Source organism: Acyrthosiphon pisum, chromosome A2, assembly GCF_005508785.2.
Source record: "Acyrthosiphon pisum isolate AL4f chromosome A2, pea_aphid_22Mar2018_4r6ur, whole genome shotgun sequence".
Taxonomy (NCBI): domain Eukaryota; kingdom Metazoa; phylum Arthropoda; class Insecta; order Hemiptera; family Aphididae; genus Acyrthosiphon; species Acyrthosiphon pisum.
The window spans coordinates 50,473,167-50,499,966 of NC_042495.1; the positions used below are offsets into that span (position 1 = coordinate 50,473,167).

General features: G+C 29.3%; 1 protein-coding gene across 2 annotated transcripts in view; it reads right to left on the reverse strand.

The window, feature by feature from the left end:
- LOC100167737 (arrestin domain-containing protein 3-like) overlaps positions 1-26,800 on the reverse strand; it is a 115,214-nt gene that overhangs the window by 4,177 nt on the left and 84,237 nt on the right. For both annotated transcript variants that reach the window (XM_029490255.1, XM_029490254.1), the window contains exons 6-8: positions 13,940-14,119; positions 6,672-6,875; positions 473-587 (exon numbers count right to left, since the gene is read on the reverse strand). In XM_029490255.1, the coding sequence (XP_029346115.1) occupies positions 473-587; positions 6,672-6,875; positions 13,940-14,119 (499 nt within the window). The remainder of the gene's footprint in view (positions 1-472; positions 588-6,671; positions 6,876-13,939; positions 14,120-26,800) is intronic.

The following is a 26,800-nucleotide window of genomic DNA, read 5'->3' on the forward strand; positions in this document are numbered from 1 at the left end:
TTCAATTTGGAAAAATTAATTTTTCAATTTTCAAGAGTGAGGAGGGGCCATTCATTTTATTTACACACGGGCCCAAATTGGTGTAGTTGCGGTACTGCCTACGGGCTATACGGATATAAGGCTTTTTACAAGCTGATGTATGTTAGGGCACATGATTGGGTATGGGTATGGTCGTATGGATTGGTTGTATAATCAGTTGATTGTATATTCAATACCTACAAATATACAATTTTGTGATTACAATGATTAATTTGATACGATAACAAATTATATTTTTTTGACTAAAAAGTAATAAGTGTGAATTTGAATAAATATAGTACCTAATACCTACGTCACATTATGGAGACGCATTTTCTGAATACTCCCCCCTACACAAAATACACCACTGCAGGTTATAATAACCAGTTATTACCAATTAAGCCTTTGTCTTATATACATCAATATTATATGTACTTTCTACCTTGGTACTTACTGTAATATATTTGAGGAGTCTTGTTACAGTTTGGTATCCTGAATGGCACAGTGGCTATTGTTATCGGAAACGTTATGTTGAGGTCTTCGTCTCCCTTACCCAAATCCACGCAGACCTGTGAGTAAGAATGTACAATATTAATATATTATATAAGTACGCTGAAGAATATTTCATCGGAAATTGGTTGATTTCTAGATACGCCCTTGCCTAGTTGCTACCGCATATACCATAGGACATAGAGGATATAAATATATAATATAACAAGTAACAACTAACTATATAGATAGGTACAATGTACTTTAAGTACTACAGGTGCTGTGGCCATTCCATGTTAATGTCATTATTGGGGCTGAGAATTTAATGAGCCAAAGTCCAAATTAACTGTAAAATAAGCATATAAATATAGTTACTTTTACAGTTTTACACTGAAAGTCCCAAAATATGCAAAATAAATTAAATTTATGCGCTACTAAAGTAGGTAACATAAAACAAATTTTAATGGAACTTGATTTCATCTACACTTTACCCAGTCGCCAAAAGTCCCTACACGTAAATGTACTTTATATCTTCGTTTTAAATTTATCAAATTTTAAATAAAAATATCTATTAAAAAAAACCGTGTTTCCTTTAATATGAATGAAACTGTATTTTCACAAATTCCATGCTTTTTATAGTTTTTAATAAAGATCATATAATGTGTAAATGTATTATAGAATATAAATTATTACGATATACGAATAAAATAAAATTATGGGTACCTATTTGTTCAGCTGTGTCAATATGCTTTCTTTGGGATAATTTTTTTTTTTGCATAATCAAACGTCGTAATTTGTTATTAATAATTATTCCAAACCGAAAAATTTTCGATATTATAACACAAATAAATTATAAACACAACGATAAACCACAATAGGTATACTAGATAACATATTATTATTATTATACATGGGGATTAGGGACCAACTACCGCTAATCTATACGGGTTTTTTTTTTAATTTGTGGGTGGTTTATATTCTTTAATAGAGTAAAATCATTGAGTACCTACTATTTGAATCCGTACTATTATGTTTTTTTTCATATTGAATTGTTCGTAAAATTATCCTCAGTATGTTTTCCTATGCTCATTATCTTTTTTTATACCTCAACACACCCTATCAATGACGGTGAAAACTCTTTTTTGATTAAACAGTGGATTTATTTTTAAGACTCTGATTAGATTTTATGCTACTTCGAATTTTACAAAGCATGAACATTATCTCCAAGGAACGGAGTTCATTGTAATATAAAAATCAATAAATATCAATTTTGAAATTGTTATTGAAAATCATTAATTTATTAATATTAAATAAATACGAATAAAACAATTCCTGCCTATAAATAGTTTTATTTGAATTATTAAACAATCCATTCAATGGAATACACAATAACTTTATTAGTTAATTGTATGGTAGGTAGGTACTAGGTACCAATACTGATATGAAGGAGTTGTTCAAGGAGCCACCCATTGGCCATTAACCATTATAACTTTTTTAACTTGAATTAACGCGACATTTAACTTGATTTTTTTCTCTTATGTTAAGTTAAAATCAGTGCGTTTTTATTTTGATTTGTATATTTGAAGTATTACCTTGTGTCACCTAAAATCTAAAAACTCTTGCAACATAATTCACGAACAACTGCGAATCAGGTACCTAAGGCATTTAATATATAATATTTTACATTGGTTGCAGTATTAATTTATATGTGCTTTTTACATAAATTATATTGTACAGTGTATTTGATCTAATTCTCGAATACACGATCTCGAGAGCCCTCCGAACACCTGGAGGAAGGTAATAGCTTAGTTTTATTATTTTTAACATCTGAATTAAATATATTTATCGACAGGAGTCGCATTTATATTTATTCTTATTTTTAAGTTATTACATAATGTAAATATAAAATAAAATAATATACAAAATTTTAATATATTATGGTAACAATCTTAACGATCATAATTTATTTAATTAATTGTATTCTCTAAATTTGTATTATCTTGTATTTCATAGTTTATTATATATATATTTAAATATAATAGGTATGACTTCTGTTCATTTTAAGTTATTTTTTTTTTATATAATATTGTAACTAATGCTCAACTTATTGTAAATTACTATAGTTACTATTGTGTCACTATTGTAAATATATTTGAAATTGGACATAATGAATTTGTCCGTAAATAAATAAATAAATAAATAAATTATACTGTGTTTAGCGCTATTTTTCTCAGGATGTATAGAAAGTTCAACTATAATAGTTTATAATAAAATATAGTTTTAATAATATTTAAGAATTCAAGCGAATAAATTGGTTTTACAATGATGGTGTGTGATTTTTATTTTCAACTATCAATATTTGACATTACGGATTGTTATTTTAATTATTATTGAACTCATACTTAAAATCCAAAAGAACGATGCTATACTGAAGTTACATCTATTTCGTATTATTCTCAAACTCAAACTATTTCATACACGTATAATACATATAATCATAAACCAGTGATCGAATCTATTTTGGCATAGGTACAGTGTGCAAATAATATTGAGCTGTGTCAAACCATCACATAACCAAACTCGAGGAGTTTACAAGCGGGGACGATTGAATCAGATCCATCATTGCCTTAAATAAAGTGATTATTTAAATTTTTTATAGTAAATACTCATTAGTTATTAGGTTTAGGTATATAGGTACCTACTTATAGAAAAGTATAAATTTTTTTAAAAAATATTTTAATAATTTGAATTTTACAAAACAGTTAATGTTTTTTATATAAAACAATTTATTATCATTATAATCTTTGAATGACGGGGGACAGCATCATTTTTTGATTTCTGAGAATTTTGATATAATATATATTAAAATCAAATTTCAAACGAATAATAAATTAGTTAGTATTTAGTAAGTACTCTAAAAAAAGGGTTCGTTAAAAATTCGATATTATAATACATACGAATTCTCAGAAAAATATTATACTTAGGAATATAAAATGTAAAATGTATTTCACCATCTAAAAAAGCAAGAAACTTAAAAATATAATTTTTTCCAAAAATGTTGTCTGATTGTAAAGATTTTAAATTTTGTAAAAAAAAATATTTACAAAAACTTTGTTACTCTTTAGATAATAAGTGTTAATTATTTAAAATTGCACTCTGTATTCGAAAATTGAGATAGCTCGTGAGTAGGTATCCATGTAAAATGTAAATTATATAGTTTAGGTAATACCTAATATACTTTATAGTTTATACGTAATACTTGGTACGAACGATTGAAATATGTACATTATGAATAACCAAAAATCAAGTCCTAAAATAAAAACACCGTCATCGCAAATATTCATAAACAATAATCGTACTATTATTATAAAATAAAAACACCGTCATCGCAAATATTCATAAAAAATAATCGTACTATTATTATATATTATTATAATATGCAGGGGCGGATTTACCCATAGGCCACCAAGGCACGTGCCTAGGGCGCAATATTTTTTGGGGCGCTATTTTTTAGTTAATTTTTACTTTTTAGTTTTTCATAATTTCATAATTATATTTACCAAAATTTATATTTTATATTAATTTTTTTTCGTATTCAACTTGGACGAAATTGGAGAATGGCTCACGTATAGTCACGTCGCAGTAACGTTTTTAAGCTATAATAACTTTGCAGTTATAGTTTAATCCTGCGACCGGCACGCGCTGCGCCGCGCTGTCACCGCTAGAGGCTCGACATCGACGCTCGACGGGGCAGTTGCTGGCGTTGCCTATGTTAATGCATGGGAGGAACACTCCAAGTGAACACTTACAATATTGTGAATGGCATATTGTGAATGGCGCATGCGCAAAACGTCAGCCAAGGCAGTCAAAATATATACTGCCTCGGGCTGCCGGGTACATTGTATATAGCCGCTCTACTAGCTAGGTGGGGGACGGCTAGCACAATTCTTAGCAAGTAAATTAATTTATATTAACTGAAATGACCCACCTCACCACGCACCCGGCACCAAAATAAGTGTGCTCGGGCGCGCGGCCACCAAAACTAGTCTGTTCTTAGAATACTAGAATTAATTCTGGAAATCAGATGTCTTGATAAATTAATTAATAATAATAAATAATAATCTGCTAATCGATTACGATTATAGAGACTAGAGTGCTCACCACCAAATCATAGATAATTTTGCTACAGATAAATCAAGGCGCAAAATGATTTAATTATTGTACAAGTGTACAAATGTACCTATGCAAAATTGTATTAATATTTATTTGTTTAGTTGGTATGTATAAATGTAAAAATACCAAAATACAATTTTTATAGTTTTGTTTTATTTCATGGAACATTACTCTCCCCCCTCCCCCCTCCCCCCTCCCCCGGTGAGAGCACGCCAATGTACGGGGCGCTAGTGTTGTAATGCCTAGGGGCGGAAAAATGGTAAGTCCGCCCCTGATAATATGGACTAAAAAATAATGATCTCACACGTTTTTGTTATAAAAATCTAATCAGAATTCATTAGAGATCACGCGAATCTTTTTTTAAATTTTAATGTTGTAATAATACTTGTAACAATATTTTATACGATCTGTTCTTACACTTTTTTTGTTTGTGACAAGGATTTTGATTTGTATGTCGCGGGCAAAGAATTAGTCATTCCTCAGCAACACATTTGTCTGTGAATAATTATTAATTTATATGAACAGGTCAAGGCACCAGTGTCTTTTGAGATGTCGGGTTCAGGCATAATCCAGCAGCTTATCACTTACTAATTCATTAAAATAAATCTGTAAAAAATTTGATGATCCGGAATCGTATAGGTAGGTACATAACTAGCTTTACACAAGAGGGTATAATATAGATGAGGTGTATAAAATATTTCAATACATATTCAAATATTTGCTTGATTTATGAGGTGTGCACACTTTTTGTATTTATTGTAGTACCTATAGACATTTGTAATAATTTATGCACCCATTTAAATAGTTATTTGAAAAATATATTTATTATTATTAATAGAATTATAGAATTATAAATTATTACAATATTACATGTACTAATGGTCTAGCTGTCGAAGATGAATATTCATTATTCATGCACATAGTGCATTGCATAATAATAAAAAATAAAAAACTAGAATTATTATCTATAATGTTACAAACGTATCCATTCAATGGTTTTTTCCCCATAATATTTTTTTGTTCAATATAATGCTTTACGTGTAATAATAACATTTTGTTCGATTATTTTTTTTCTGTTTAATTATTAATCATATTATAATGGTTGACTTGGTTGAGATAAAATAATTATTTCTGCTAATTTTTATTAAATAAAAAAAAATAATAATATTTTTTCGTACATCTCCCTAAAAGAGTATACCTATTGGCTATGATTACGTTTTGCAGAGTTGGACTTGAAAGCCTGTAGGACAAGTAAAAATATATATTTTTTATACAAACATAACTATTAAGTGTGTAAACTTTGTATATATCTATGTCACTTTATAATATCATACTGTTTTGGGATGTAAAACTCCTATATCATATAACTTAAACAGTGGCGTATATTGTAATTTCTGATCCAATAGTTCGTGTGTCATGTTTATTGTATATGTCATAATGACATAATTTATTATGATTTCCTGGTCCCATAAAAAATTTGATTGGCCCATTGTAAAAATAATTCTTTTACTTGACCAGTGGGTTTTATTTTTACTTTGCTTATCTAAATTATAAGCTACTTGAAATTATAATATTTTATAAAAACTAATCCATTAAAATATTTAGAGCAGATTTCCACTAATGATATTGAAATTTAAGATACAATTTGCAGGGCTGCGTAGCCATTTTCCTCCTATAATGAGATACCACTTTCATAAAAAAAAAAAAAACAAAATAATAATAATAATTAATAAATGCCTAAATCTTAATCATATTTTTACATTTTTTTTGTTTTCAATACGTATTTTTTAGGCTGTAGGCATACCTACTAAAGAAAAATATTAAACAAAAATCTCACTAACACTACAGTGCGTTTTCCCAGCTAGTGTCCATGCAGTGTCGCAATGGGAAAGCAAACCTTTAAGGATAAATAGAAACTCGAACTCTGAGACTTGGATGCAAATAATAATTATCATATATTATATCTACTCGATGTGTGTCATATACGTCACCTTGAGTACGTAATATATTTGTAACAGCCTGCAGTTGCCGATCAATGTAGGCGGCATCACTGGCAGGACCAGACCGTCGGCAGAATCCCATTGCGATTCGCATCCTGTGCGTATCGGCTCGCCGATGTACTCCAAGACCGAATGTTGGACGTCCTTTTGATTTTGGACGCCCAACATACCTCGTTCCACCGAATAGTGTACGTTCTGCGGAGTGAAAAAAACAAATTATGCAGATGGTTTAATAACAATATAATATGTAGATACGAATCGTCGTCGTCAGTACTCGAGGATTTATGTTTCTTTAACGTAAGACACTCGTTAAAAAGTTTTTGAAAAACTCGTCTTATAATATTATATCACGCAAATCGCAACTACAAAAGCATAACTCTTAGCACTTTCTTTTTTAGATTCTGAATGGAGCGAGGGATCATCTAGTGGTTTTACAATGGGGTTTATTTTTTTTTATCCTTTATACATAATTTCAACCAGAACACTCCTTCGATTTCAACATATAGTACCTTATCTTTTAGTAAATTGGATCAAGATGGTACTTCAGAGAGGTCATTTCTCGATTTCTCAATAGTTATTTAATGCCACGGGAAAAACCACGGACAAATTACAAAAACACCGCTAAAAATGGGATTTTAATTTCTAACACTTCGTCTATCACCATTAGAAACGAATAAAAATAAAAATAACGGTTTTAATTATTTTGTTGTAATTTATAATAATAATTCAACTTACAGGCTATAATAAAATATAATAATAATATAAAATATCCAGACTGACAAACCGTCTCCGCTCAGAATCGTTTTTCGTATACAATGATAAGATATCATTGAATTAAAACTTAATACAATCCATTATACAGTGACCCGCTTGTAACCTACTGTACAGCAGAGCGACATCCACTTGCTCGCTTTTTTGTTAACGTTACGATATAATATTTCGTCAACCCTTGAAATATAATTATTAATAACGTTCTGTATAGAATTATTTTACTGAAGATGTTTGTATTTTTGTTTATATATGTATACCAAATAGTATAGTATCACGAAATAAATAAATAGGAACCCATAAGTGATCAAAGTTTATAGACGTTGGGAGCGCTGACGTACAGAGAGGATACTCCGCAAATGTATGTTTTCAACGTTATACGACTTGTATAATAATATTTTTAGAAGGATACGAACATTTATATTTTAAGAGTTATAAATTATAAAACATTAAAAAATACCCAGACATAATTGTTATCAGCTGTTCTCTAATATTTTATTATCGTTTACATTAACCGAAAAATGTAAATTTTCATGCGGTTCACCAAATAACCATTATAAAAGTTATGTTGTATTGAACCTATAAAATGATTTCTTAATTATTTTTTCTGAGTGATTATTGATTTCACTTGCTAATGTTTCATTTCTCGGACCTATGTCCAACATGTTATTATATTTTTGTCGTCGTTAGACGTATTAGTACGCTCGATCCCGACTCCGAGGTGATCCGTGCTTCTTTTAATTGTTTATTTTCTAAAATGATGGAAAATGGTTTTTATTTAATTTTTCATAATGGTTTTTTTTTAAATCATATATTCATACACTTTTATAGCAAAGATATTTTACATTTCGTTAAGTAAAATGTTGGTAAATTACATATTATTATACCTTTATATAGGTAATATACTATTTAATATGAATACTAATTAGTATAAGTGACAAGTGTTTACTTATTACTTATTAGTACTTATTCATGATCAATGGTAATACATAGGTAGGTACAAGTTAATACCTAGTTATAGTAATAAATTATCGGTCGATTGAACTCGAAAGGATTATGCATTATAAATGTAATGCTAAATGCTATATATAGTATATAGTATATAATATAGTATATACTTGCGTAGGTGTCGGGACGCGAGATAAAACTTTTTGGATGATACAATTTTGATTACAGCGCGAAATAGTCAAATAAAGTTTGATGGAAATTCCACGATGTGATATTACCAAAAGTTTGAATTTTCAAATGATATAATATAGTATATTATCGTCTAGATGAGTATTTAAATAAGTATTTATATTAAAATATTTATATTCTGTTTTGAGCATCAACTGATAGCGTAAAAACTACAAATTTACACTTTGAAAAATATCTTTTAAATTTAAAAATGACTGACGTGTTATACATTATACCTATGTTATAAATATAGATACAGCTATAAAATAGGTTTTTATTTTAATTATGATGTATGTATATTCTATATTCATTTAATTCTTCAAAAAGACAACAAATCCTGTAACTATATATACAATATACATAATATATATATTGGGAGAAGTAATGAGTTCAAATACAAGAATAAAGTAATTCGATAAAAGCAATTTACTAAAAATTAACCTTTTATAAGTTTTGTCTCAAGACAGTCAAGAGGACTTAGGGCGAGCGTTTTTATATTAATTTAAAAGCTTTTAAAACAAATTATTATATTTAATATCAGTAAAATGATATATTGCCAATATAATTAATTTTAATTCACCCATATAAAACAAAATTAATTAAATGCCTATTGATTATTCAGTTTGAAAAAAAACTAGTGTTTATTATTATTTTAACCTTTATAGGTAGATATTTCGAATAAATTAGTATTTCAGTATTTGAATAAGCTTTCAAAGCGTGACCGGCTTATGCCGCTGCACAATATTATTAATGCACAACATTTTTCGATCTTTGAAATATTGTGATGGGATTAATCGTGTACTCTTTTAGTTAACATAACATGTTTTCTCTGATCCGCTAAATTAAAAATATAAATCGTTTGGCCGGCATTTTTTCATAGTGTATACTTAAGCAAAAAAAATAATTTTTTGTTGAACATTTATAGGGACTCAATTTCAATGAAAAAACTATTAATTTTATAAATGTATACCTAATAATGTTTATTTTACCACACATATATTTGCTTACCAGTCTTAAATAATCTTAATATACCTATTATTAAAGATTTCTTCTGGCTGTGTGTAAGTATTCAAACTCCTATACTAAACGGCCGTACCCATGTTGATGATATTTTTTCTGTGTGTTTAAGTGGTTCCCGGAATGATTTAGACTCACAATCGGACCTGGTAGGTCCAACCCGGGAAGGTGCTCAAACAAGGATTTTGAGATTTACGATGTAAATTTTTGTTTATAAATAGTTGCTATTGGTTATAGGAGAAAAATTGTAAGAAGAAATTAGTATTTATTATTTTATTGGTTAAATCGGACAAATCTAGTGGTCGGGACGCTAATAGTTTTTAGTAGCGTGGTGACGCTACAGCTACTCTCCCAAAAAAAGTAGCTCGCTATCGCTGTCGCTAATGTTTAAATGCAACGCGCTACTTTAACGCTACATTTCTTTTTAATGTTCCAAAATTGGTACCTAGCTTATAATTTTTTACTGATTTATCATTTAGGCACTGGACGGGTTTTGACTACGCCAGTTAATCGTGGATTAAACCCGAAAAATGCATTAATATACTCATTTATAATAGTTATCATACTATTTTAACTATCACCAAATATGTTGAAGTTAGTGACAAAAGAATGGTAATTTTCGCTACACTAACTGAAAATTTCAAGCGCACTAAACTATATCGCTACATTAGGTGTATTGTAGCGACACTGCGTTGATCGCTACAACTACAGTAGCGTCAGTGAGACGCTACAATTAGCGGATCAAGTACAAACATCAAATCGAATTTTAACATATTGCCACCCAGTTGATTACACCCAAAAAGAGTTGAACAATCACAATTTTTCAAGAGTTGCAATTTTTTACGGGCAATGAAGTGCGTGGAATCCAGCCAGTATAAAATAAGAACTAAATATTTAACTATTAATTGGCATACATTAAGAGGATAATTTCTACTTAAGCGCCTAATAGGGTCGTTGCAATAAAAAAGTTTATATTGCGATTTATGGCATTAAACATAACGGTTGTCGTCACTCGTCATTAATGAAATAAAAAATTTATAAACCAACAAATTATGTGATTAATAGGTATAAAATGTCAAAATTACAGGTGTATTTTTACATTTTCCAGATATGAAATTTTGACAACATGTTTATACATTTTTCAAAATAATGTGGGTGTTTACTGTAAAAAATATTTCTCTGCAGTACATGTATAATAATATATTTTATAACCCGTATAATATTTATCAATATCCAATTATAGTAGAAGGTATGTTGACCGTAATAAAATCCTTAAATGACAACCGCAGTTAAGTGAAATGGGACTAGATATTGAACTGTGTATTGTGTAACCGATCCAAACCGAGATTTTTCCAGAACATAAAAACAACTATGTCAAATTTTTTTTACTTGGTCGCATTATTAGATCGTTAAATTTGTTTATCATCTTTAGGCGAATGACTATTCCCACAACTATAATATAGTTATTACAGAATAGTCATATTATATAATTTATATTATATTATATTATATTATAGGTACCTTAGTCGAGGTGGGCTTTGGTGACAATTGATTCTTGACTGAATTTTTAATTTTTTTTTGTCTACTTATATTTGTACGTTTGATCAAATCTATATTTTTAATGGTATTATAAATATAATTATGTGTTGCTAATAATCATTTAACTATTTACAAAATTGTATAACAATACAAACTATATTATGTCAAATGTATAGTTGAGTTCATTTGCGAAGTATAATATGTAAATTATCGACAAAGTTATCGTAACATATTATAATATGTTAAATTTGATAATGCGGTAATCAGGAGTGGCTGAGAAGGGGTGCTTAGCCCCTTATTTTTTTGGATACTTTCCTATGAAAAACAATTAGGTATTTTCAAAAAAAAAAATGATTGTATTTTAATTATTTATGTTAGAAGTTGTTATTAATGCTAGTACGCGTATTATTTGATCAGATATCAGTTAACGCTGCATAACACTTTTTGCCGTTATATATACTACCGTCTACCGGCAGTGCTTCATTTAGCTTAGGAATTGTCAAGTGTGTCTAAACGTTTGAAGCAAGTTAAGATGTCCAATCCATCCAGTTTGTAGGTAATAGATATATAAAACTGTTGCCATTTTTGCAACCAGAAAAAGTGTTCTGATGAAAAAACAGCTTCGTTATTATTAGTCCATGCTTCTCTCAATATATATATCTATTGGTTATCGCATTCTAAGTTTTGGTCCGACGTGGATCAATAATTATTGGTATTGATTTATCAGATTTATGTTACCTAAATGTAAGCTGAATATTTAAACAAACAGATAATGTCGTAATTCCGGTGTTAGTCAAATTGCATTCGGCCCACACTGGGGAAATACTTAATATGACATGTCCTTTACATTTTGATGAATTTAGGTTGCCAACGATTAATCTGAGTGAATAATGAACGAATTCTATGTGTCCGATGGGAGGTATAAATTACGTTGTGTGTGTGTATAATGTATATAACGATAGTCGATATTATACAGCTGTATAATGTATTTGATATTTAATTTAGTATGTTATAGGTAGGCATATCGACCAATTTAAAACGACGTAGGGTATAACCTAATTTAAAATGTTGAACCAAATTAATTTGTTTTTGGATTTCCATACAATATAATATATTATTTTATACTCGTATGTGTCCTATTATATATATAGTTCTATAATACACATAGTATACTATTGCCGATTCACTCCATGTATATCACTTGTTTAAATTCAGTTATATTTTTTCATTCGGATTACGTTTAATATGTTTTGTAGCTTCTTTTAATCAATTTAGTTCTCGTCTCTTATATAGTGATATAAATAAATAAATTAAAAACTAGTTTCCAATACTATAGTAAAGCCGATCTATTGACTAATATATAGTGTAATCTATCTACAGCTGTGGCTATACTATTTTAATTTGTATAATATTGTATTATTGTTTAGTATAATATACAGTACCAATAGAGTAAATAAAAACGAATTGATGAAATTTCAATCGTTCTTATGAAATTAAATATAATATTAATATTAACATAAAAATGTAATACGTAGGTGCCTACCAACTTTTAAGTAATGAATACTTTTCAATTAAAATTCTTAGAAATCTAGTTTTAACATAATGACATTCGTTATGATATATTGTTCAACTAGATACTACAAAAATATATCGACATTTGGTCTACCTAACTTGTATAGTACAATTTACTAAACGTAGGTACTAGGTAATTTTGTTAAGTATTAGTTTTATTAAAATACTTTTTCTTTGTATTTTATTCCAGAATACTAAATACTTTGTTTATTTTTACCGTCGTAGGTATTTCAACGAACAATACTTTTGTTTTATATACTTATTACTTACCTATATACTTATTATAAATTAAAAATTCGTCTTAAAATAATATTTAACTTATAATGTTCCTAAGAATTTTTAATATTTCATTAAATACGCAGATGATACAATACCTAAAATTCATATCTACCGCTTGATAAAATTTAACTTGACAATAAAATGGGTATGTGACATCTGAAATTATTGAGCCTATTACAGAATTTTTTTAAGGGGTTTTAATGGTGTTACGGATTCTGGTTAATTCGTGTGCAAGGTCCAGCTGTTTCAAAGACATTATTCGAATACGTATTTCAACTACAAATTACACCAAGTCATAGGCGCAAATCACTCAAAAATATCAAAGGGTTTAAAGCATTAAAATTTTGAATTTTTAATAAATGCAGTTATAATGGAAATATTATGGTAGTAATACTATAAGTTATAATCACAGCCCTGCACAGGATTCAGAGAGTTAGTATTAAAATTCACGGGGCTAAGCACCCTAAGCACCTTTACGATTTTCTCCAATGCACCAAGTATTTCAGTACAATTGTAAAGTAATCTTAATAAGACTGGTAGTAGGTAGTAGGTTTGTATAGTATCTGCAACTGATGTAGTCGTAAGTACCATAAATTATTATCGAACATAATAATAATTAATTGTTATGAACAATTTAATATTATTTTTACTTAATAGATTTAGTATAAAATGTACGTTGGTAATTTTATTTATTTTCAAAAGGAAAATTCAATAATCGCCTGTTATAATGTATTTTGCCAGTATTAGAAAAATTATAAATGAACATGCGAACTGTTTGGTAACCTAATACACATTAAATTACACACGCTGATACCAGCGTGTTATAGGTAGGTGCACGTACAAACGCGATGTGCAGCAATTATTGTAAATTATGCATTTAGTTCTGTATTTTTAAAAAAAAAATGTACCTGCAGTAACCTGACTTTCAGCCTGATGTCCTTTTCGTTTTGATTTTTTATGTTGGCTTTTAACCTCAGTGCCTCGCCGCATACGTACGCCGACCTTTCAAGTAAGCACTGCAATACCACTCTGTTGCTTTTGCAGCACAAACAGCATTTAGTCCGTTTTTCCAGCGCACCAATTGGCTTCTGAAAAATTACAATTATATCAAATTAAACACCACACCGAATATACAAATGTAAGTATTTTATTTTCAGGAATTAAAAACGAACATGTGAGCTTGTTCACTGATGCGCTGCAGGTGCAGTATGTAGTTTACCGCATTAGTGGGAAGGGGAAGGGGTAGTTAAAAATTGTATGGCGCAAGGTAAAATGAAAATATTAATGTTATTTATATCTAATACTTTTCAAATAATTTTATCGAGAAATACAGCTATGACGACTTCGACACAATTTAGCAAGAAAGAAAGTAAATCAAAAACTACCAAATGTTTTTATTGTTATTGAATAAAATAGAGTTGAAAACTTGAATAAATGTCATTAAAACGAACTTTAAATGATCTCTAACTCTGCCAGGCCGTTACACGAAATAATAGCGTGAGATATTTTTAGGGTTGGTATGATAATAATTGTTTTTCTGGAGGCGCAAAAATTCTAAGTACAACTCGGTGCGTTGTTTTATAATATACCCACTATTCTTGAATATTTTACAACAACGAAAAGGAAACAAAAAACAGTCGCTCCGAGCCATTTCCTGTAGAACATAATATATATTTTATCGTTTGTGTAACATTTTATTTTGTTTCGACCTCCACCGCATCGCATATACGTCTTACTCACCACCACCCATATATACCCACATAAATCCCACGGCCAATCCAGTTCAAGCACTCAATCTCGTCAGAATTCCTACACATACAGGGGGATCGTCTTATCTTGGAACACTCGATATCTCTTTACCCTAACTTGACCTCATAAACCAACCTTTTGGAAAATTAGAGTGGACCTCAACGAAGTGTTTAGTACTGACAATCGATGAAATAAACCACCTTGTACAATAGTATACATTGTTTTAGTTAGCCGAATCAATGTGTCTAAATTAATATTAATTATATATAGCATAAAGACTAGAATAAGGAGACCAAACTCTGCATCTGATAACGCCCCGAAATGAGTCACACGATTAAACTTCCACACTCGCCACAGGCTGCGCTGCGTACGCTTTATAGGGTTGCTACGTTAACCCGCGTAGTATAGGGATTATTCATGTTTTTTGCATTTTTTGGAAATTGTTTTGAATCATGACCGTCTTTAGATTTTATAGTTAAGGGTATATTTTATAAATATGTTATTCTTAAGAAACAAATTTGAGTATGTAACGATACATATGTCGGTATAAATAGATCGTTCAAGAAAACACATGTGTGTGGTATAAGAATAGTATCTGGCTCAGACTTATAAAATAACTACCTAGATATAGTGTTAACGGATTGTATAATTTAATTATTTACACAAAAATAAAAATTTAATTTATGAAATATACACTTATGCACGTATGCATAATCGTACAAGTTAAACAATCTGAAGTCAAGGTTCAAAATATTGCATATATTTTCCAAAAAACGAAAAAAACATTAATAATTCCTATACCGCACGGGTCAAAGTAGCATCAACCCTAGCGTACTTAACGCAGCCTGTGGCCGTTTAATCGTGCGACTCATTTCGGTACGTTTTTCTCATGTGGGCTGCCGTATGAGTTTGGTCTCCCTATTTTAGTCTCCATGATATTATATAGGTACCACGGTTATAGATGGTTGCCCATCGACCCATGATTCCAAATACATGAAAAGTGTCTACCGAAATGAAACTGGTTTCGCGTAAAACTTCTCGTTTTCCGTAAGTTTTTTTCCCCAAATAATCTGATAAGTAGGTACTGGGATTTTTTAATCTTGCCCCTCTTAAAATACCAACTAGATTTACAATATTCTACTAGAAAATATATTGAAAGTTGGAAATCTTATCATATTTTTACTGCTTCAAAAGCTGACGACAGAGACAAAAAAATAATTTAAAAGTTTAAAAGAAATACACATTGTAAAATCATATGTCATGTCATTCGCTCAAAAAATATGAATTACCACTTATAGAACTTATTGGGCCCCCCACAGCCGTATCTAGGTATAAGTATATGAATATAGGTACCTACTCTAATGCTACAATATCACCATAAAATAAGTAATATCAGAAGTTTGTTTTAGGAATAAAATAAAAAAAATTAAAAAGACAGAATATTATAAATTATCATAATATGGTTCACCATGACGAAGAGTACTACTTTTTAAGTATCTTTAAGGTCACATTCAAATGAAAAAAACATATTTTACAAGCCATCATAATACTGTCACATTAGTGTATGCGTATTTCAACCAGCTAAGTATAGGTATACTTGAATAGGTATTCATAAACATTTACACGGTATTATACTATAGTTTATACTATGTATGTCACCAAAACTAAAAATAATATCCGTACAAAAATAACCATTTGTTTTTATTATTTCACTAATTACTAACATTGTGTACCGTAAGTTGGTCTAACTCAGTCTAAGTCATTAGCATGCAATATTAATCATTAATTTACACGATAATTATTCATCGTTTTGTACAATATGATACATAATTTAATATTTTGATCCCGTGGATGGTGGATTCCTAGATTTATTAAACGTGTGTCGTTTCATAGTTGGTTGAAATGTAAAAATAATTCAAAGTGATTACAACACGAACATTATTATTTTTAAACTTGCGAACTAACAGTGACTCGCAGTGAGTGCCGGTTAATTTTGAAGGACGTTTCTGTACTTTAATAATTATGAAACGTTATAGTCACGCGAAAATAAAAGCCACTAATAGGTATATTGCAAAAAATTGGTTTTTAGTAATGAGACGATATAATATATGTCATTCCGGTGACTGACGTTATTCATAAACGACCACGTCATTTCTCTCGAATGATTGATTGACGGTGTAACGAAATAATATGTAGGTAGTCCGATTATTACCAAACGTCAATATTATAATATATAATTATTATATCAACGAGTGTCACATTGTTCCTCGTCACCATTAATGACGTATTTAATAACATACAGTCCCCCCATAAAATATACACTATTTGCCAACGACTGCAGCATATATTGCAGAAAAGACAATATCTAAACTACTGTAGCACTTCTTCAAACCACGCTCATATCCATATCACACTGGTATTTAATCAGAGGCCTCAAGTTCTCACCACCCAAACCCCACGGCATAATTTTCAATAACAGAAGAAAAACGACACACTCCACCATGTATACCTAAACAACTATAAAATCGAATACACTGAAAGCATCTGAAAACTCATGATAATCTTTCAAAGAAAGTTCTATGGGTGCCTCACCTCAAAAACTCAAAACTGAATGTATACTGAATGAAAGTCATCAAAACGCTGTCTCACCATAGTACATGGGACTCGGGAAAAATAGCCTTCTCACCATAATATACAAATTGCTCATCCTATCCAAAATCTACGACGGTTCATTAATCTACTACTCGGCCACCTGTAACATCTTGCGCACTATTGACCCTACTAATAATGAACAGTGGCATAGATAAGGGGGGGACGTGGGGGTCAGATCTCCCCATTGGCTTTTTATTACCGTAGTAAAAGGTTTTGAGAGGGTGAGGGATTTTCCAATTTTCCCCTCCCGTTTAGCTATGTCGTTTTTTTTTTGATCCCCCCTTTCAGAAATCATGTCTACGCCACTGATAATGAAGGAATTAGACTTTCCATAGGTGATTTCCATACTCATATACAGATTCGTAGAAACAAAGAAATTCTAAAATACGGGGAAAAAAGGACCTCGAACATCATAATATGCCGTCCCAAGAACATCAAAGAAACAAGAAAAAATCACGGATACATACACATCAAACTTGAAACTATTCAAATTGCCTTATTAACACCGACACTTTTTCTCCTTTTACAACAACTCCCTTCTCTCAATATAACTACTATAGTCTGTAAGTATCTATAAGTATACATTGTATAAAAGCATCATAAATAATTACATACTTTTAATAGATTTATGTAGATTTGTGGAATAATCTGCGTACCTAACTATATGCAAAATACTCAAAATAACTTTAGAAGGTATAAATACTAGTATTTATAATCGATGGTATAACTTTGAAACTAATAAGTCCGTCCGACAAATTCTGATTGCATCATTGTTCTTAACGCGATGAAATACAGATTTTTTGGGAGTTGAGAACTTAATATTGCACTGTTATTAATTCTCCATATTACAATATATTTGTGCAATAGTGATTATATTATAGACTATAGTGTTTATTACAAAGTTAGATTATCTTAGTCATTCGTACAGCTAGCATAGGTGAGTCGGGTTTCTATGTACCTGCCTATGAATAACAATATTTATAGTTAAATAAGTAGTAATCATTTTTGCTTAGACTGGCCTACAAAAACTAGCTGCCGAAAAGTTTTCTATTTTCTGGGGACGCAGATACTTAAACTTAATGCCCAGTGATATTGCTAATATGTCGCTACTCGTTTTCAAAAAAAAAAAAAATGTTCCACTATCTCCGGTATGAATATGATGTGACTAAAACTTAATATTGTATTTAACATACTAAATTACGCTTTTATTGAAATTATTTATTTGATTTATTATGAAAAACTCCTTATTTATCTTTATATAAAAATGTAATATGTATCAGGTACCTATATCAATAAGAATTATTTGTAAACTAAATAACCCTGGGCCTCTACATGAGTTTTTCTCAGTGATAGGCTCAGTTATCTTTCGATATTAATTTAAATAAAAATAAAAATAAATAATTAATAAATAAGTACCTACTGAAATATGGTTTGCTACTTTCAAAAATTAGTCATACGGGAGGGGGCCGGGGGGGATACCACACCCAAATCCTCCCAACCGTAATTATTACGACACTGCACTAGTGCACTCTACTCTTCCTTAAAACTGACATCCCATTATTGATGCAATTTTTGTCATCTTTGCAATGCATTTTCTTATATGGTGCTTCGTCCATTTCGGATGCTGTTATGACGTTAATCATTTCCCATCATTTCTAGTGGTACAAGAATTATAGTAATTATCCTTAAAATGTTGTCACGTTCTTTGTCCGGTGCTATCCCAACACTTTATACATTGTTGTTATTGTGACGGTGACGGTGACGTCATGTGCAGACTGGTGGACGGCGTTGCGCATGGTGGTTTTTGGTACTTGGTACTCTCTACCATGCTCACCACTTATATTACTAATATTATTATACGGTCTGTAACAACACATGATGGATTTGTGACCTGGTGGTTTTGACCGATCGTGAGGATATTATAATATTGTGACCGACGATGAGTCATAACTGTGGGTGAGTTGACTGTTTGGTGACCCTTTGAAGGGGTTTTGTATAGTTGATACTGTCTTCGTTAGTATTGTACTATTGTGTGTCGGGGATTCCGGTTCAGTTCATTTTTTCTGTTTATGGAACTTTGAATATAATTGATTTATTGATGGAGGAAGTTCACAATTGCCCGTATCATATCGTGTCGTGTTTTTATTTGTATGCCAAAATGCAATACTAATGATAAGAATACTGTACCTGATGATAACATTTTATCATTTTTTTAGTTATTATTTTTCTGCACACATCTGTCACCACACGTCCAAAAGTTGAATATATTTATATATTTATATATTCAACTATGCGGTATCGTGTGATGAAATAATTATTTTGAATTTTGATAAAGAAGATATTTGTAGACCCTTGTTGATCAGTGTAGATTTTTATTGGTTGGAAAATAGTTGTTGATAGCGATTGGTTCAGAGTTCCGAATGTTCTTATCCTGATATATTATTATGGTTGTTCTGATTATTAGTTGATTTTATGACTGTAGCCTGTAGGTGACTACAGTCCCTATATTGATCCCAGTTTTTTGTTATTCCATTATTTGTGTTCATTTCAATATTATATTATATTATTATTATGTAATCGTCAGTTTACAATTGTCAGACCATTTTTACAGGTGGGTCGTTATTTGATTTAAATTTCAAATGCCTAAGCAAAACATTTTTCTGAGAATTTCTATATATAATAATTAAAATTTGAACCAACTTGTCGTTACTCGTTTATAAATTAGTTAATTATAACTTATACGTATTTAAAATTTAAATGTAAGATGAATGGAGTTGAGTTTAGTGGAAGATATCTTATGTTGTAAAGACTTAAAATTATGTGAAAACAAAAAAATGTTCAGATACACACATATACATTTACCGAGAAAATATTTGCAAACTGATAAATGAATCCATGTACAATATAGAATGTATAATATAATATTAGGTACATCCCATTATATTATATTAACAACGGTATAAAGAACTCGCATTGTATACACATCGTACGTAATAAATGATCGCATAGACGAGCTTATGAAGTTCGGTGGATATATTATTATACAACGCCGCACTTACCCAGTAGTCGTGTAAATTAAAAAGTGGCGGCGGTAATTCGGTAAACTTTTAGTATTTATTATGATTGTTTATATTATTATAGTAATTATTTTTAACGCGACGGGGTCACCACCCGTATAAACATGAACTTTTACTACAGGCGGTATTATATATTGGTATAAACCACGCATACCTAATATGTATTACCTATACCTGTATATAATATGGCGTATGTGTGGTGTGTATAATAATATATTATATAAGTGGTTGTGTATTTTTTAGTCACAACATTTCGTGGTCTAAGTGCTTATATATAAATATTACAACATGTTCTACCGTAATCACTATATATTATAATCACGTTTATCTATATAATACAAATGGAATACTGTCCGTTGGTAACCACATCAATCAAGAACGGCTGGACCGATTTGACTCCCTTTTTTTTTTAATGTTCGCGTATTATTCCAAATGAGGTTTTTACGGAATAAAAAAAATTGGAAAAGTATATAATATAGAAATTGGAAAATTTTGGAAAACTGAAAGACCTTTTTTAATGGAATTTATATAAAAATCACATATTATAATTGTTTTTATGATTGGATATGATAATAATTTTGATATCCACGTGGGTTTTTCGCAGTTAATAGACTCAAAATCTACTGGACCGTTTTCAATTAAAAGTTATATCAATAGATTCCTTGAGATGTAGTGATGTGGAGGGTGTTTATAGTTTGTTTTTTTACTCCCTGTACCTACATATTTAGCTAAAAGGGAGCTCATACATACAGTTTTTTTCAGCTCATTAAAAAAAAAAAATTTTGTTTATTTATTATGGTATAGGTACGCATTTAAAAAAAATATATTTATCAAAAAAACCAAACCTTTGGCACTGGCAACGCTGGGTGGGACAGCTAGTATATTATGATATATTGTATATAGATCGACGGACACAACCAAACGTTGTATATAAATATAATATATATATAAATATAAAATTTTAACTACGTGTAAATAATATTGTAATCCTACATTCTTTAATTCTTACATACAACTAAACCGATCAATGCCAAAAATTATTGTTCACTGAAATATTATGCGTGTGTGTTATTAATTGGAAACTATTTTTTAGACATTTATAAATCAATAACAATTGTTTGTCATGAAATAAAACAAGATTTATTTTATGAAATATAATGAGCCCGAAAATTAAAAACAGCATTTCAATAGAGGAGTTGCTGCTGGATAATAATAACAGATTTGGCTGTTTCCTATACGGTTAGTTATTTGGTACAGGTTGAAAGATCTAACAAAAAACAAAAACAAATTGACGCTAGTTAAACGTATCAAAAAATTTGGAAAATTATGTGTATAGTAAATAATTTAAGAAACATACTCGTGTCATGCTGATGTTATTCAAAAATAATATTTTCAAAAATGTTATTACAATTTAAACTAATGAACCTACAGCTCTAAATTATAAACTACTTGACTTACATAAATGTTTTTACCATCAAAAATTGTTCTTAAAATCAAATCTACAAATTGGCTATTTAGAAATTGTCCAAAAGAATTTGAATCAAATTTAAAAATTGTTTTAGTTAGTTTCAAGAATTAAAAATGGAAAAAAATTATACTATAAATATAGCGCAAGTGTTTATAAATTATATTAAATACTTTTATTTAAATATTGATTATAATAAAATGTATTACATTCTGTTACACTCTGTATAACCACCAGAGGGTTGCCACCAATGAGTGCATTCCCCTCTCTTGCCTCACAATATTAGTCTTTTTTATGTGACATAATTTTATTATTTGAATTATTTATTAAATACGGATTGTACATAAAAAAAAATAAAAATATTGTGTTTCCCAAAGAATTAAGCAATACAGGTCATCAAAAATGACTGGAGGATGTATAAAAAAAAATCATGAATAGTTTTGTATATTTTACAAAAGTATGTGAACATTTTTGTTTTTTTTTATATTTATACTAGTAAATTCATTGTTGTAGCGTAATGTAATAAAGAAGATTTAATATACTTATAATATGTATATTGTATATTGTACGCTCGTCTATAAATATTATGGATACTAACATTCTTCAAATTGCGTGGTGCACTAAGATAATAATATATAACACTAAAACTAAATTGTTTTTTGTATAATTACAATTAATATTAAAAATAAAAATACCTACACTTTTAATTTTTTTAACGCAATAATATTACATTTTTTACTCGCTATTTCAACATTTTTCGCATCGTCATCTGTGCTTACAGCAGGTACATACTTAAAATATTAATTAGACCCTAGGCCTAGCCGACTAGCTGCGAACATAATGTGTCTATTGTGAGCTAAAATAATTAATAAATAAACTGTAGGATTTAACTATCAAATATTATATATAAAAAACATTTACTATCGGTGGGTATCATTTAAGAAATCGTCATTCCTGTTATAAGTTGCGTTTAAATATTGAAATGATAAGGTTTATGTTATTATATAGTAAACAATGTAATCGTAAATAATAATAAATTATTCAACAATAATAATAAAATTGTCAAATTAAATTAGGTTTATTTAAATTTTTCGGTTTCCAAACACCGCAGACTGCAATAAAATTGATTTAATCGCTGTTTTGAATTTTTTTGCTCTCATCTGCGCTCGCCCTCGCTACAAAATAATAATAAATATATTATTACCATTGTTTCAATGTCGGACGTTAGGAAAAATCTGTTACGTTTCGTATCAAAAATGTTTCATCTGAATTTGTAATAAATAAAATCTCATATGTATACGAACATTATAATGCAAAACCATAAAATAATATTAGCTAGAGTTCTAAATACAGAAAATTATGGTTTGTAATTTCACATTATGATTACTAAATATAAAATAATTGTCATCCTATTACAAATTAATAAGTATTATAAGTTATAACGCCATGACGTACACCTCATTTCACATGTACCTACGTATATATATTCATATTGTATACAATGAAATAAACAAATTAACCTTCACAACAACCCTCTGTAGACTATAGTATAATATTACGTATGTTCTAAATGGGTGCACATCCCTTATGTTATACATCAATAATTAAAATTTAAATAAAAAATTATACTATAAAAATGTTTGAAGTGTTTGAAACTTTGAACCATAAACATTTGTTAAATAATTTCGAAAAAGATTTTTTTAAATTTTTTGTTTTTTAGGAGTAGTCACGAAGGGGTTCTAATGAAAATACATGTTTAGTAATAATTTGCACACTGAAAAAGTTCGAAGTCGGAAGTATAATGTATATATTATATAATTAATAATTTGTTAAATATAAATACAATAATATAATATATCTACTGGCTAATATATATTATGTAAATTATACAGTTGGTTGCTTTTTTCTCAGATAAAGTTTATAATGTTAATTTAATTTTTTAAAATTTAAATTCTGCACTTGAAAACCTTTTTTGTTTTTTTTTTTGAAACTATTTCCCCGCTTTGGCTGAAACTTAGAGCAAAAGTTAAGTAGGTTTAAGTAAATGGTCCATAAGAAAAATCAGACTATTATTTCGCGCGGAATCTTTATAATTTTTCAAGTGCTTTGAATATTATGTTTATAGTTCTTCCATGTATCTTACATTCAGAAGTGATTGATTATAGTCCTTTTATTTTTATTTGCCACGCTCAAAATGATACGTTTGGATATATTACAATAATATGAACATTATTTATTTTATAGATGTTTATCCGTAGAAACCGTGTAAGAAAACAATCGATTGACAAGTTGTTATTTTACAACCCTGTTGAATGAACGATTTATTCACGGGTATACCGTTAAGTTTTAATTTCGACGAGTTCATCATTTCATAAAATGGGATAAAAGTGATACGAATTAATTGGGATTACGCATTTTGTGAAAAGAATCAATACGGACACATTACGCATATAAAGGTGTTGTGCTAAAAATAACTTAGTGTTGTATCGTTAATCCTTAAAAACCTTAAAAAAGGCTCTGAACATGGACAATGTAATTTTAATTTGTTTGAATTGTCAGGTTTTAATGTGCTTTTTTAAATTAAAAATAACTTACTACTTACCTATTTAGTATTTACTATTTACAAACATGAAATATGCTTCAGTTTAAGAAACATTTAATAACAATATGGATGTGTTATCGTTAAACGTTTAATTTCTACAACATAAGGGTACGCAATACGTTTCAAGTATCTATAAAGTGATTTTTAAACGAACAATACATTTTATTGGGACATTCTTGTTTATAATTTCGAAATTGATAAGGTACAAAAAAAATATCGAGCCGCAACGGTTTGTATATTTTATGAGAAACCTTGATGTAGGGCCGGCGGGGTTAAACTAATGTTTGCTCTTCTATTCCACTCATCTAAACTTAAAATGAGCACATGAAAAATAAACTATTGAAAAGAAAAAAAATAGAAATGTGTAAAAATAATGCGTAACCTAACCTACCTATTTACTTATATAAATATATATGAAAAATATAAATTTTATACATATAAGTACATAATATTTTCTGAACATTTACTCCTGCATATTGTATATAAAATATTACATCAGGTTGGAAATCACGAAAACAATGTTGGTGTTGACTGTAGGGTGTATGTATACGTACAGAGTGGTAACAGCAAAATTATCAGATATTTTGCGTTTTATAAATCTACGATAATAGCTGCATTTTCAATGTGTATACTTGATAGTACAGTTCTGTATAAGTGGTGTACGACTAGAATTAAAGACGTAATATTTACGTATGCGCTTACCTAAGTTCGGTAAATGCTTGTATTTGTGGTAATTTCGCTACAAGAATGCCCTAAGAAACACCTATTCTCCCCTCTTTCATAAATGTATATCTAAATAGGATATACAAATACCGTAATATTTAGGAAATTATGACATAAATAAGAACAACTAAGCCAATTATGATTTTAGATCGCTTTTAGAATTATTATATATCAGTGGCGTACATAAGGGGATGGGTCCAACGGGAAGGGGGGGTGGGGGGGTTGAAAATAAAAACAAGTGTGCGTATAATTATTATTATTATGCAATTATATAATGTCGGGAACCCTGACTCGAGTTTCTATTTAGTCAAGCATCAGCCGGTGTCACTAGTTCCCAGATGGGACCACCCGGGTTTTAATGACTGATCCTCGCCACATATATATACACGTGTTCTAACCAACAGTACCTTTCCCCATACTAAAAATTTTACTAAATAACATTCAGGGTAATGAACATAGATGTAGAAGTCTTAACTTAATATATATATAAAAAAGTAAAACTTATAACTTTTAAATAACAATAATAACGTATAATAATAAAAGTAGATTTTTGTGTAATTGTATATGTCACGGGCGTTACGTTGCAGCGTAAAAATTAGGTTTATAGTGTAAGGGTTACTAATTTATATTGATTTTACTTATTTATAATAATATACAAGACCATTTGGTGTGAAAATTAGAAAATACAATTTTATGACTATAAGAATCTAAGTAACATATACTTAATTGACATTTGTGTTATCCTTACAACGTCACATTTTATATAAACTTTTGAATTGTTATATTATAAATATTTGCATGATAAAAATGTTTTAATTAGAGCTCTACTTAGGTTTCACTTTATAACTTTTTCGGTAAAAAAGATTTATTGTCAGTAAAAAGTTAGTAAATTTTAACCGAGTAAATTAAATATTTACCAGGTTTGCATCTCTATTTGTAAATAATTAAGGTTATACTGCTTCAAATGATAAAATTACATATGCATTTCATTTGTCTAAGCTCTAAACCACTCTAAACGTCGCGATGGAAGCATACTTCGACTTCCGAACGTTTAAAATGGATCATATCGACATTCTTAAGCATCCGTGTAATTTTAGGATCGTGTGTATCAATAGACAGATTTTAATAAGCTTAGAAAATGCACCTACACAATTATATATCATATGTCAATATTATATATATATTTATATTTTTTTAAAAACTGAAAAGCATCACTAATGAATAATAGCAACACTGTACAGCAGTGGCGAATTCTGACTCCGATGTATTGGCATATTCATCATTAAATATTAATTATCGTTACATATGTACTATAAGAAATATTAAAAAAAATATTTTACTGTCAATTTATTAATGAATTCTATTGTATTCATAATTAATTAATAATACAAAAATTACTTTTTATTTATAATAACCTTTACCCTATAAGTTCAGAAATTGGAAGTGGTGTCGATGAACGGTCGGTCCTCTTGTCACGTCTAGAATTCATATTGTCAATATA